Below are 14059 nucleotides of genomic sequence, written 5' to 3' on the forward strand. Positions count from 1 at the left end.
GAAGAACATATGCATAAAATTTCATTCAAAATAATGGTGTTTCAATTTCAATTATGCAATATTTGTTTGTCCACTACTTATAATTTAATTATAGATGCATTTTTCTGTCTATATTTTTTCATTATTTTCATGTGTGTTCTTTATTAATTGAATTGTGACAGCTACCAGATGAGGACAAACGAATTATATCTCTTAAGAAATACCTGAAGATAGCTGGTATTCGTGTTCACAACTATTCAGATCTGTGGAAGGATTGCCGTAGTAACAAAGCGCGAGCACAGAAGTTGCTATCACTCCTTGAGGAGAATGGTCTCAAAGGTAAGGAGTTTTTAGTTGTGTACAGTCTGTGAACAGTATGTGACTTGGTTTGTCTGTTTATGTGTGTATCTCTGTGCTGTCTGGGAGTGAAGTTTGTGTCTCTGATTTCCATTAACAAGAGCATTTTTATGTAGCTATAGCACATGCAACCTGATTGCACTGATGTTCACAGATCATTCCACATGGCTGTCACATCGTGAAACTCACAAACAGTGATTTTACTACAGCTTTAAGTGCAGTAGTGCATAGTTTTAACGATTTTCATTGGGCCAGCATTTTCAGGGCTGCTGTTTTAGACTGCAGCCTGCTTTTAAGAAGTCACAATTCCACATGTGAAGACTGTGAGTCCTTAAGTTTGGATATGGGTTGGTTAATGTGCAGTGACTTAAACCAACACCATTTTGGTTTTTGAAATTATAAATAAATTAGCATCTGGCTGAAAGTACGGTTTTCAATTTTCAAATGGCTCTGAGCACTATGGGACTCAACTGCTGTGGTCATAAGTCCCCTAGAACTTAGAACTAGTTAAACCTAACTAACCTAAGGACATCACAAACATCCATGCCCGAGGCAGGATTCGAACCTGCGACCGTAGCGGTCTTGCGGTTCCAGACTGCAGCGCCTTTAACCGCACGGCCACTTCGGCCGGCTTTCAATTTTCAACTTTTGTAGTCCTGTCTTCCTCAGTTGCGTGTAATATTACGGTATATTGATAATTTTTACTTATGGACTGTCTGACAGCAACTGAATAAAACACAATTTTAGTGCCATACACGTTTCGCCTTTATTTCCTGCAAGGCATCATCAGTGGCCTGGAATATGTACATATGTTAGCTATTTTATTTACATTTTTGTCACTGTGCCTATAGGTTATAAACAGTTCTGGTGGTTGGTATTTCCTATTAAGTAGTAATGTTTTGAACTGTACTTACAGGTTGCGTGGACAGTTTCTTATATATTACACTCCTGTTGCAGTTTTGGTGTTGTTCTTCTTCTTATGAACGCCAATTTGCGGTTTTTCCACATTCCACAGCACTATGCACTGAACGCTTGTTTTAATGCAATGTTTTGGTTTCTGTTGCCACCTGTCTAATGTTTTTGCCAAAGATCGAAAATTATTGCCAAACTTATGAGTGTAACTATTGAAGTATCTGTGGTCTGTTCGTGTATGCATTTGTGTATGTGTGTGTGTGTGTTTTGGTGTGATATATATTTTTTGTGCTGTGTGTGTGTGTGTGTGTGTGTGTGTGTGTGTGTCTGTATTTTGGTGTTATATAATTCTTTTTTTTATTTGTGTGTGTGTGTGTGTGTGTGTGTGTGTGTGTGTGTGTGTTTTATTCAGTTGCTGTCAGACGGTCCATAAGTAAAAATTATCAATATACCGCAGTACGGTTTTCAATTTCTTTATTCCACGACAAGAGCTCCCACGTCAGATGCACGGGCTGGTAGTCCCGAAATAAATAATGCAATAAATAAATTGGTAACCAGCCTTGCAGCCAGAGGCTAATTTTTTTGTGTTTATTAGTATGTGTGTTCACAATTGTAGTCAGAACAACAATACTTAAACATAAGTTGAAGTGAGGCCAGTTGTGGAGTTTCTTTTTCATCCAATTTTGGGAACATTCATCTGCTGCTGGTTACTCACAATATCGGTCCCAAAGTTAATAATAGATTACATGATGTGATAGTCTATGGGAATGGCAGTTTCCAAAATAAGTATTAAAGAAAAACAGATTTCCAGCTGTGATCTCATTAACCAGGTCAAACACCACCAGTGAGTTACTTGTGGGACTGTTATCAGGACATAAATGAAACTCCAGGCTGAAACTAACAATGTAAAATAATAATGGTAATACAGAATGAAAATTCTTCAGTTAAACTGTCTCAGTAATGAATAAGGAAATCCAAAAGTGTTGGCTGTGGTCTTTCGGTGGGGACCACCCAGTATTTGCCTGGAATAGGATTGTTTGTTACTGGTGAACATTCTTATCATCATCATCATCATCATCATCATCATCATCTTGGACAGTTTCCAGCCACTGACTGGGTCTGTCGGGAACACAAGCCTCTCCATCGTGTTCTGTCTTTCCACCATTCCCCCTCTTCCACCTTCGTCCAGTTCTCTCCTCTTCTCGTCACACATTCCTTCACTCCCTTCACCCATCTATCTCTTGGTCTTCCTCTGGGCCTCTTCCCCTCCAGTTGCAGATCAAACATCCTCTTTGGAATTCTTCCCTCATCCATTCTCTTCATGTGTCCATACCACTGCAGTCTTGATTTTTCTATCCTGTCCTGTACTGGTTCCTCCTTTAGTCTTTCCCTCACATACACATTTCGCAATCTGTCTCGTCTTGTTACACTCAACCTGCTCCTCTGGAACTTCATTTCACTAGCCTGTATTCTACTTTTGTCGCTTTTGTGCATTACCCATGTCTCACTTCCGTATGCCAATATGGGGACAAAGTAGGTTCGGTATATAATTCCCTTGGATTTCTGTGGCACCTCCTTGCTCCAAATAAGCCCCCTAATGCATTTGTAGAACTGCCCTGCTTTTCTGCACCTTTCATTTATTTCCATTGCGTTTCCCCCCTTACTTTCAATCATGCTTCCCAGGTACTTGAAGTTCTCTACCACTTGTAGTTTTTCCCCTCCACAAGTTATATCCACATTTGGCCTATTCTTCTTCCTTGTTGTGACAATTATTTCACTTTTCTTTGCAGAGAAATGCATTCCATATTGTGCTGCCGTTGCCTCCCATACATCTAACTGCTCTTGCACCTCCTTCTCGCAATTTCCCCATAACATCAGGTCATCGGCAAAAAGCACTGCTTTCATTTTATGATCTCCAATTGCATCTGATACTTGCTGTAGGATTTCATCCATAACAATAATAAACAATAAAGGCGAAAGTGCACTTCCCTGTCGCAGCCCATTTTCCAGCTTGAACCATGCAGTACTTTCCCTCCCCACTTTCACACAACTCTCACTTCCCTCATACATTTTTCTGACTTTTCGTGTTATCTCTTCATCTATCCCTTTTGCGTTCAGCACATCCCAGAGCTTGTCCCTACAGATACTGTCATACGCCTTCTCAATATCTAAAAAGGCCATGATTAAGTCCTTCCCGTACTCATAGTGCCTTTCCTGCAGTTGCCTTACCGCAAATATGAGGTCCGTTGTTGATCTTCCCGGTCTGAAACCATACTGCTCCTCTTGCCTATTTTTCCACAGTGGCATAGCAGGGTGATTCCTCTGTAGTTCTCGCATCTCCTTTTATCCCCTTTCTTGAAGATCGGGACTATAATTCCTTTCTTCCAATCCTCAGGAATTCTGTTCTCCTTCCACACCACCCTCAGCACTCTGTATAGCCACTGGGTTCCTACTACTCCTGCTGCTCGTATCATATCCACTGTTACTTTGTCCCAACCTGGTGCCTTGCCCCCTTTCATCCTCTTTATGGCTTCTTCCACTTCATTCCAAGTTAGATCCTCAATTTCCCCACTATTATAATCGTCTGCTGCCTTAGGCTCTCCATCGCTGTTAGTTACCCGCTTGGCGGCATTCAACAGATCTTCAAAGTACTCCTTCCAAATCTTTTTGAGGTCATGCATTTCCTCCACAACTCTTCCATTATTATCCATGATCCTCAGGCTCTCGCTTCTGTCGTTCCTCTTATTTCTTACCATGGTGTAAAGTACTTTTTTGTTCCCTTCACTGTCCTCTTCTAACATTCTTGTCCATTTTTCCATCCACTTCTTCTTCTCTGCCCTTACTATGGTCTGTGCCGCTTTCTTGCTTTCCTTATATTTTACCCTAGCTTCCTCTGTTCCGGTCTGGAACCATTCTCTGAAGGCTTTGTTCTTTCGAAGTACTGCCTCTTTACATATGTTGTTCCACCATGGGGTTTCCTTACTTCTCCTCTTTGTGCTAGTTCTTCCGCACACAGTCTCAGCTGCCTCAACTAGAGCCCTCTTAAAATCTCCCCATTCTTCTTCCACTGTTCTCTGATCTTCCTTTGGCAGCTTCTTCCTGATCAGTGTCTGGTACTGGGTCCTCCGTTCATCCTCTTTCAGCATCCATGTCTTCAACCTTTTCTCCTGTATATCTGTTGCCCTCCTATCTTTTTTCTCTCTCAGGGTGGCTACCAACAGCCGATGGTCACTGTCTAAGGCCTCAGATGGAATGACCTTAACATCTGTGAGGCTGCTCATCATCTGCCTATCTACTAGTACATAGTCTACTACTGAAGTTTGGGACCAGTCTCCACTGTACCAAGTTATTTTGTGGCTACTTCTCTTCTTGTACCAGGAATTTGCGATCGCCAGCCCATTCCTCTTGCAGAATTCCAGCAACAATTTTCCCTCTCTATTTCGGTTCCCCCAGCCCTCTGGTCCCATTATCTCCTCGAATCCTTTCCTGTCTGTGCCAACCTGTGCATTGAGGTCCCCTATTATAATCTGATTACCTCCATTTAGCTGCTTTTGCATGTCATCTTCAAATTCCTCCTTCTCCTTTTTTGTACACCCCACCTGTTGGGCATATGCTTGGATGATTTCAATGCTTTTTCCTTTCACTCGTACTCTGGCTTTTATCATTCGATCATTGATACCTTCCACCTCCTCCTGCAGACCCTCTTATACATTCTATATATGAACAATTTTTTGTATTTTTCAATATATTTTTAGTGATTTGCAGTTAAATAATACGCTCAAGTAGCCATAAAGCACATCTATGTGAGCAATGTGGCCAGCTTTTCCATTCACTTCAGTGACAAGCATTATTATAACACAACTAACACTACCATTCATCAGAAGAAATACGCCGGGAAAATTTCAGAAGTCACACTACCATTCATCATTGGAACAGCACATATTTGTAAACTAATAATAGAGATCTTCATTCAAGACTCAGCAGATACTTTTACACTCCAAATATTGTCATAGTCCAATTAATATTTTCAGGGCGACCAACTATAGAGAAGTGCAAGAAACTCAGAAAGAAGATTGAAACCCGAAGGGAAGTGGAGGAATTGGACTTGGCAAATGTCATGGAATGTGGAGGTAAAGAGAACACTATCTTCCTTGCTTCGTAGTAGTTTCCAAATGACAGTGAGTGTGATTTTATTGAGGAATATCATCACTATTAGAAGCAGAAGTAAGGAATCTACAGACCGGTTTTTCAAATAACAACTAATGAATCAGGACGAATATACACCTAAGTTAAGAAGCAGATTTTGTAGGTGTAGTTATCATAACTTTTAAGCATTACTTTTATCAAGAGAAAAGGAAAATGAACCACAGGAAAGAGAAACTGTTTTGAATCACAAGGCACACATGAGCTGGAAGAAATAATCATTTCAGTGTTCGTTTTCTATATGTATGTGCATCATCCCAGCTCTGTTTGTTCTAGAAAGTACCCTAAAACCATCATCATCAAATAATCCTTATACTAAATTGTACTTTCTAATTTGAATTGAGGGTACTGCAGAAGGAATTGTGATGGTAATTGCTGTCCAAAGGAAAATAAGTCCATCAGTGAGCAGTAGTCAAAAAGTTCTGATTATCACCTTGAAAAAATAAAGTTACATAATTAGTATTTTGTTTGTTTCCAGATGCATGCCTGCAATCCTGGTTCAAATTAAAATTCCCGCACCTCACTGCCTTAGTTGTATGAGCCACACTGTTTTGTTTTGGCTCATCTCGTGGAGTACCATGGTACTGTAATGTGGGGACTGCAAATAAACAAATAATTAATGACATAAATTTATTTTTTCAAGGTGATGATTAAAACTTTTTCTTGGTCTATTCTGAATGTGAGACGTTTTGATTCTTTTTAGTTTTGGTTACCAGTTTCAGTCTAGAAGACCATTTCAGATGAAGGCTCCAGGTGAGTGCACTTCATGATAGGCACTGGTCAGTTCTTCACATTGGCTCCATGCTCTGTGTTGATGATGGTTTTATAGACCAGAACTGGTAAGTGGAACTAGAAATAAAAACTTTTTATGATTTGAACTGCTCTATATTAAAAACTGAATCAAGAAGTTCAACTTGTTGCTTAAAGAGAACTAAGTAAGTCATAAAGTTCATGTTGCTGGTTTTAGTGGGGTTCCTTAGAGTTTCCAGGTTGGTAAGCAAGAGTGAAGTTACAAGACACATCCTCAGTTGAATCATTGTCGTTACTACATCCTTGGAGTACAAATCTCCCCATTCTAATGTAGGTGTTGGTATTGTTAAAGCCTCTCTATGAGAGACTGATCTAATGGCAGATGGCATATTAGGGTAGACAGTTTCATTCTTTGCTTTGTGGAATATCCTTCAGCATTCATTTTATTATTGGCCTAATGTGTTTTCAGTATGAAACAACTACAAGTACAACAAAACATATTCAGTGAGTTTTTACACAGTCTTCTAGTTAATGTAGGCATTACAGGAATAAACCACTTTTGAAAACAAACACGTCTGCAATCTACCATCTGTTTTAATACACAAACTTACTGGAGCGGGCTACACAACTCTTACTTCCATCACTAACAACTTGCGAGTGTTGCCTACTGTGGTACTTAAAAATTTGCAGTCTGAACTACAGATGCTGTAAACAAAACAGCCATTACAAGTAGTAATAACTATATTTTGTTCGATGTTACAAAATCATAGTCTGTGTGATGGGACCATTTCAATGCTGTGTGTATGATCAGATCATTGTCCTCAAAGCCTCCACACATTGGTAGACGTCAGAGGTTGCAAGTCTAGGCTCTATGATGGCTGGAAGACCACAGACCAGCCCTTTTTATTACTCATACAGTTTGTTACCAAAGAAGTGTGCAAATTTGTGTTGTGAAGAGTGAATTTGGATTAGTTTAAGATTCTTGTGTGGTCTTCTCTTCATAATGGCTTCTCTAAGCTTCTGAGGTGTCTGAGTACACTGCCTTTTGTTTATGGCAGGATCATGTACAAGAAAATCGGGGAGGAACGTACTGGCAGATTAAAACTGGATGCCAGGCCAGGACTGAAATCCAGAACCATCTGTTTCTCGGCAAATCTCCTACATAATGAACAATCTGGGCACAATTCATGACCCACGCTCATGAGAAGTGAAGTTCTGAGGATTGTTTGTTATTCATACCTGGCTAACTCAGTCAGTAAGGGCATTGCCCACTAAGGGTGAGGTCCCAGGTTCGAGTCTCAGTCTGGCACACAGTTTTAATCTGCGTCAAAATTTTATAACGATGCATATTCCACTGCAGAGTGAAAGATCCTTTATGGAATAAATCATAGAAAATGGTTTCCTAGTCAAAACAAAACAAAATAATAATTCTAACAAAAGTCATAACTTTCTATGCTGGTCACTGGTATGTCTTACGGCACAGAGAAGAGGTACAAAAGTTCAGCAATTGGTGCTTCGCTTCAGAGCATCTGAATGTTCCCTTATCCCTTATTTTGTCTGGGGTGGGGACTCTTGTTTCTGTGGTTTTGCCTTTGAGTGTGTTTAACACATCAAACTAAAATTCCACTCTTCTCTCACTCAAATTTGGCATCTGTGGTTGATGTATGCATTCCGCTCGTATTTTCTGTTACTTTGAGATTGTCACCATTTGTATAACATTATTTCAGCTCAGTTGTACAGCAAGCTCAGTCTTTGTTGCATGGATCAACCCAAGCACATGTTAACATTCAGTTTCATTGTTCATAGATGATAACCTCCACTGCTCTATTTATCAGTGATCTGTCTTTCCCTTTTAAAAGGCTCTTTCTTTATCTGTTTAAAGTCAATAATGTAACCTCTGTCGCAGGATTGAATCCCAGTTGTACCACAGACTCAGTTTTACTATAACTTAGTGTACTTACAACAATGTGAAGATTGTGAGGAATGCTACTTGGTTTATATTCCGCGTTAGAATGTAAGATTACTGGGGTAGGTTAGGAATGTGCTGGTCACTGAAGTTGCATGTAATTAAGAGACTTGCACCATGCTGTTGAGCCACGTGGAATTAATATCATCTCCGCACATTCTCTCGCGCCAAATTGTCGCACGACTTGAGACCACCACCTTCCTTCACCATTTACCTAATAATTGAAGACAGCACATTGCTTCTGCTTGGAATTCGTTATTTGTCTTGAAGGAGAAGGTAATATGTTGAAACACTTGTTTAGTTGAGGAGTGCAGTTTGAACAGTCTACATCAGTTAACCATATAATTCCATGTTTGTGTGTTTTCAGTGCTGTTGTACATTATCTTCCTTTTATTTTCCTATTTATAAGTACCCTCACCACAACGTTTTTGTTGTACATAATTATTTTTTCCATTTTTACATATCTAGTAAATACCTTAAGTGAGCTGTGAATCACAATCACTTCTCAATCATTGTGTTGCATGATGGTACATGTACTTTTCACCTAGACACACTTTGCGAGCATGTAGAAGCTAGACAAGAGGTAAATATAAATGCTCTAACATTAAGTCAAATTCTGAGCATCATGTGGGAATGAAATAATTTTTTGGGCGTTTATAAAGGGACAGGGTGAAGATCTCAGGAATCTTGGTGCCCTGCTTTAACAATAAGCCATCCATATGAGCACAGTTGTAGGATATCATTTCGAAGTTTATTTTAATGCTTTCCTTCATATGTGTTTGTAGATGGGAGCAAACTTTCAATATCAAGGGGAATTAGGGAACACACAGATTGTGTCTTTGACAGTAGAAATGGTCGTCGCCAGATAAGCAGTTGCTGAATCAAGATCTGAATGGGTAATGCAAATAAATAAAACCTGAACCCTGTTATATTGGCAGTGATACTAACTATAACAAATTTATTAAAAATGAGGCATTACTGTTGTTGGACACGGCACCCAATGACTCCATGCTCCTTTGTTTCATGTGTCATAATCTTTTAAGTGGTTTTTGGATAAGGCAAAACTTCATTGACAGACAAGGAACAGGGGAAATATTCCATTGCTTACGAAATTGTTGTACGTTATTTATGTTTTTCCTGTCTCAAAACGTTCATAATTATGCAAGGTGTACATAAAGTCCAGGAACACTTTCAGTTATTTATTGCACAACAACTAAACATTGTACAGATGTTATACATATTGCATTTTGAAGAGAAACCCTGAAAGTTTTTTTTACAAATATTTGATATACAAACCGTGAGTGATCAGGTAGACGTCAATATGGTAATCGAATTCTTGGCATACCTGTCCCAGCATGACATCGTCGACTGTGGCAGTCGCTTCCTGTATTCTCTCCCGGAGCTCTGCTACATCACATCGTAGAGGCGGTACATACACCAGATCTTTAATCTGTCCCCACAGAAGAAAGTCACACGGAGCGAGATCCGGTGATCGGGCAGGCCATTTCATGAAATAGCTGTCCCCTTCTGTAGCATGGCCAATCCATCGATGCGGCAGCTCCGTGTTCAGGTACCCAAGAACTTCATGATGAAAATGGGGTGGAGCCCCATCCTGCTGAAAGATGAACGGAGAGTCCGATTGCATTTGAGGCAGGCCCGTACAGTTTTCGACGTGACAAGGCATAAAAAACATTTACCTTTGGGGAATCACGCTCAAATTCAATGCATTTATGTGGATGCTTTGTACCCCATATTCGACAATTATGCCTGTTCACTTTCCCATTAGTGTGAAAAGTGGCTTCGCCGCTAAAAATCAAGTGATCAACAATGCCATCCCCATCCACATTCAATTGTTGAAATTGCGAACAAAACTCAAAACGCTTGTCTTTGTTGTTGTCATTGAGCTTCTGCACCAGCTCCAATTTGAGTGGTTTCATATACAGATTCTGTCACAGGACTTTCCACACTGTCATTGGAGCCATTTCGAGTGCACAGGATGCATGATACACCAATTTCTTTGGCCTCATGAATTTCTCTCTTACGCTCTCCACATTCACTTCACTCACACTGGGATGTCCGCTTCTCTTCAAGCAACCCATCGTAATGAATTTGTTGTGCCAGTGGTAAATGGCATTCCTTGTTGGTGGCTTCTTAAGGTACGTTGTCCAAGGCGCGACGCACACTAGCGACTGCGACGGGTCGCTACGTGACGTCAGAAGTTGCCTGCTGGCGCATGCGCAGTTCGAGTTTGGGATGCAACGTGCGACTGTTGCGGCAGCTGTCGCAGCACTGCACCAGTGAGCAGTGTTGCGACGGAAGTCGGACGACACAAAGACGTACGGCTGCCAGAAAGATGTCGAGCCAGTCAAGGAAAACTGAAATGAGCCACTCACAGGATGTGATGCTCTGTGAGCTGGTCTCGCAACATCCTTGCCTTTACGATTTGAAGAACCCTAAATATAGAGACACTATGTTCAGAGACAGAATTTGGGAAGAAATTGGTGCACAGTTGAAACTGGCAGGTGAGTGAAATATATAATATTTTCCCATTAATGCAAATTTTTCAGGCCTGTTATGAAAATCAGTATAATCCATGCAGATGTAGAATTAGAATGATGAAAATGAACTTGAAGGTCAATTTTCACATTACTCTTTTTTGTGACGATAAAAATTGAAAACGGCAAGTTCATTATAAAATGAACAATGTAAAGTACAACGAGAAAGTTACATTTTACAATACCTTCACTTTGAAAGTAAACGGTAGATTGGTGCCTTGATGATACCTTCTAGTTGTGAAAAACCACCACCAGATTGTTGTACAGCTTTCTGTAATCAATAGATGTTCGGTTTTGAGGAAGGCGTTTCTCAACAGATTGCGCAAACAGTATGCTGCAATAAGTAATTTGTCACATTCATTTCAATTCATTGGTAGAAGATGGTGCTCAAAAAACTTGTGCCAAAAGTGCACTACTGTTTTACAAGGCCCTTCTGGTCTGACACAGTTCACAATTGAAATTCGTCTTTTGTAAATCCTGGAGTCATCTTTTGAGTGCAGCTTGGCAAGATTAAATGTTCATGTCATCCATAACGATGTATGCTGTCAGAATATAAGAATATGGAAGTTCATTTGGATCCGAATAAAGAGTCAGTCGGCTATGAAAGTTGCCTTAGCTTGTTCCAAAAGTTTCTGAATGGGAGAAACTGAAAAGTATAATTTGGGGAAATTTTGTGAACAAGCACGGACATTATTTCTTCCACATTTCTGCCAGTGTATACTACGGCCGTAATTTTTCCCGAGGGCATGCAGCTTTACTGTACGATTAAATGATGATGGCGTCCTCTTGGGTAAAATATTCCGGAGGTAAAATAGTCCCCCATTCGGATCTCCGGGCGGGGACTACTCAAGAGGATGTCGTTATCAGGAGAAAGGAAACTGGCGTTCTACGGATCGGAGCGTGGAATGTCAGATCCCTTAATCGGGCAGGTAGGTAGAAAATTTAAAAAGGGAAATGGATAGGTTAAAATTAGATATAGTGGGAATTAGTGAAGTTCGGTGGCAGGAGAAACAAGACTTCTGGTCAGGTGAATACAGGGTTATAAACACAAAGTCAAATAGGGGTAATGCAGGAGTAGGTTTAATAATGAACAGGAAAATAGGAATGCGGGTAAGCTACTACAAACAGCATAGTGAACGCATTATTGTGGCCAAGATAGATACGAAGCCCACACCTACTACAGTAGTACAAGTTTATATGCCAACTAGCTCTGCAGACGACGAAGAAATTGAAGAAATGTATGATGAAATAAAATAAATTATTCAGATAGTGAAGGGAGACGAAAATTTAATAGTCATGGGTGACTGGAATTCGAGTGTAGGAAAAGGGAGAGAAGGAAACGTAGTAGGTGAATATGGATTGGGGCTAAGAAATGAAAGAGGAAGCCGTCTGGTAGAATTTTGCACAGAGCACAACTTAATCATAGCTAACACTTGGTTTAAGAATCATGATAGAAGGTTGTATACATGGAAGAACCCTGGAGATACTAAAAGGTATCAGATAGATTATATAATGGTAAGACAGAGATTTAGGAACCAGGTTTTAAATTGTAACACATTTCCAGGGGCAGATGTGGACTCTGACCACAATCTATTGGTTATGACCTGTAGATTAAAACTGAAGAAACTGCAAAAAGGTGGGAATTTAAGGAGATGGGACCTGGATAAACTGACTAAACCAGAGGTTGTACAGAATTTCAGGGAGAGCATAAGGGAACAATTGACAGGAATGGGGGAAAGAAATACAGTAGAAGAAGAATGGGTAGCTTTGAGGGATGAAGTAGTGAAGGCAGCAGAGGATCAAGTAGGTAAAAAGACGAGGACTAGTAGAAATCCTTGGGTAACAGAAGAAATACTGAATTTAATTGATGAAAGGAGAAAATATAAAAATGCAGTAAATGAAGCAGGCAAAAAGGAATACAAACGTCTCAAAAATGAGATCGACAGGAAGTGCAAAATGGCTAAGCAGGGATGGCTAGAGGACAAATGTAAGGATGTAGAGGCTTATCTCACTAGGGGTAAGATAGATACTGCCTACAGGAAAATTAAAGAGACCTTTGGAGATAAGAGAACCACTTGTATGAACATCAAGAGCTCAGATGTAAACCCAGTTCTAAGCAAAGAAGGGTAAACAGAAAGGTGGAAGGAGTATATATAGGGTCTATACAAGGGCGATGTATTTGAGGACAATATTATGGAAATGGAAGAGGATGTAGATGAAGATGAAATGGGAGATACGATACTGCGTGAAGAGTTTGACAGAGCACTGAAAGACCTGAGCCAAAACAAGGCCCCCGGAGTAGACAACATTCCATTGGAACTACTGATGGCCTTGGGAGAGCCAGTCCTGACAAAACTCTACCATCTGGTGAGCAAAATGTATGAAACACGCGAAATACCCTCAGACTTCAAGAAGAATATAATAATTCCAATCCCAAAGAAAGCAGGTGTTGACAGATGTGAAAATTATCGAACTATCAGTTTAATAAGTCACAGCTGCAAAATACTAACACGTATTCTTTACAGACGAATGGAAAAACTAGTAGAAGCTGACCTCGGGGAAGATCAGTTTGGATTCCGTAGAAATACTGGAACACGTGAGGCAATACTGTCCTTACGACTTATCCTAGAAGAAAGATTAAGGAAAGGCAAACCTACGTTTCTAGCATTTGTAGACTTAGAGAAAGCTTTTGACAATGTTGACTGGAATACTCTTTTTCAAATTCTAAAGGTGGCAGGGGTAAAATACAGGGAGCGAAAGGCTATTTACAATTTGTACAGAAACCAGATGGCAGTTATAAGAGTCGAGGGACATGAAAGGGAAGCAGTGGTTCGGAAGGGAGTAAGACAGGGTTGTAGCCTCTCCCCGATGTTATTCAGTCTGTATATTGAGCAAGCAGTAAAGGAAACAAAACAAAAATTCGGAGTAGGTGTTAAAATCCATGGAGAAGAAATAAAAACTTTGAGGTTCGCCGATGACATTGTAATTCTGTCAGAGACAGCAAAGGACTTGGAAGAGCAGTTGAACGGAATGGATGGTGTCTTGAAGGGAGGATATAAGATGAACATCAACAAAAGCAAAACGAGGATAATGGAATGTAGTCGAATTAAGTCGGGTGATGTTGAGGGCATTAGATTAGGAAATGAGACACTTAAAGTAGTAAAGGAGTATTGCTATTTGGGGAGCAAAATAACTGATGATGGTCGAAGTAGAGAGGATATAAAATGTAGACTGGCAATGGCAAGGAAAGCGTTTCTGAAGAAGAGAAATTTGTTAACATCGAGTATAGATTTAAGTGTCAGGAAGTCATTTCTGAAAGTATTTGTATGGAGTGTAG

At 40.1% G+C, this 14059-nt stretch overlaps 1 protein-coding gene across 4 annotated transcripts in view; it reads left to right on the forward strand.

Annotated features, from left to right (window-relative positions):
• Window positions 1–14059, forward strand: part of LOC126203980 (uncharacterized) — a 93788-nt gene that overhangs the window by 66609 nt on the left and 13120 nt on the right. For all 4 annotated transcript variants that reach the window (XM_049938401.1, XM_049938402.1, XM_049938400.1 and 1 more), the window contains exons 3-4: window positions 162–318; window positions 5280–5378. In XM_049938401.1, the coding sequence (XP_049794358.1) occupies window positions 162–318; window positions 5280–5378 (256 nt within the window). The remainder of the gene's footprint in view (window positions 1–161; window positions 319–5279; window positions 5379–14059) is intronic.

The sequence above is a fragment of the Schistocerca nitens genome, chromosome 9 (assembly GCF_023898315.1).
Source record: "Schistocerca nitens isolate TAMUIC-IGC-003100 chromosome 9, iqSchNite1.1, whole genome shotgun sequence".
Classification (NCBI taxonomy): Eukaryota; Metazoa; Arthropoda; class Insecta; order Orthoptera; family Acrididae; genus Schistocerca; species Schistocerca nitens.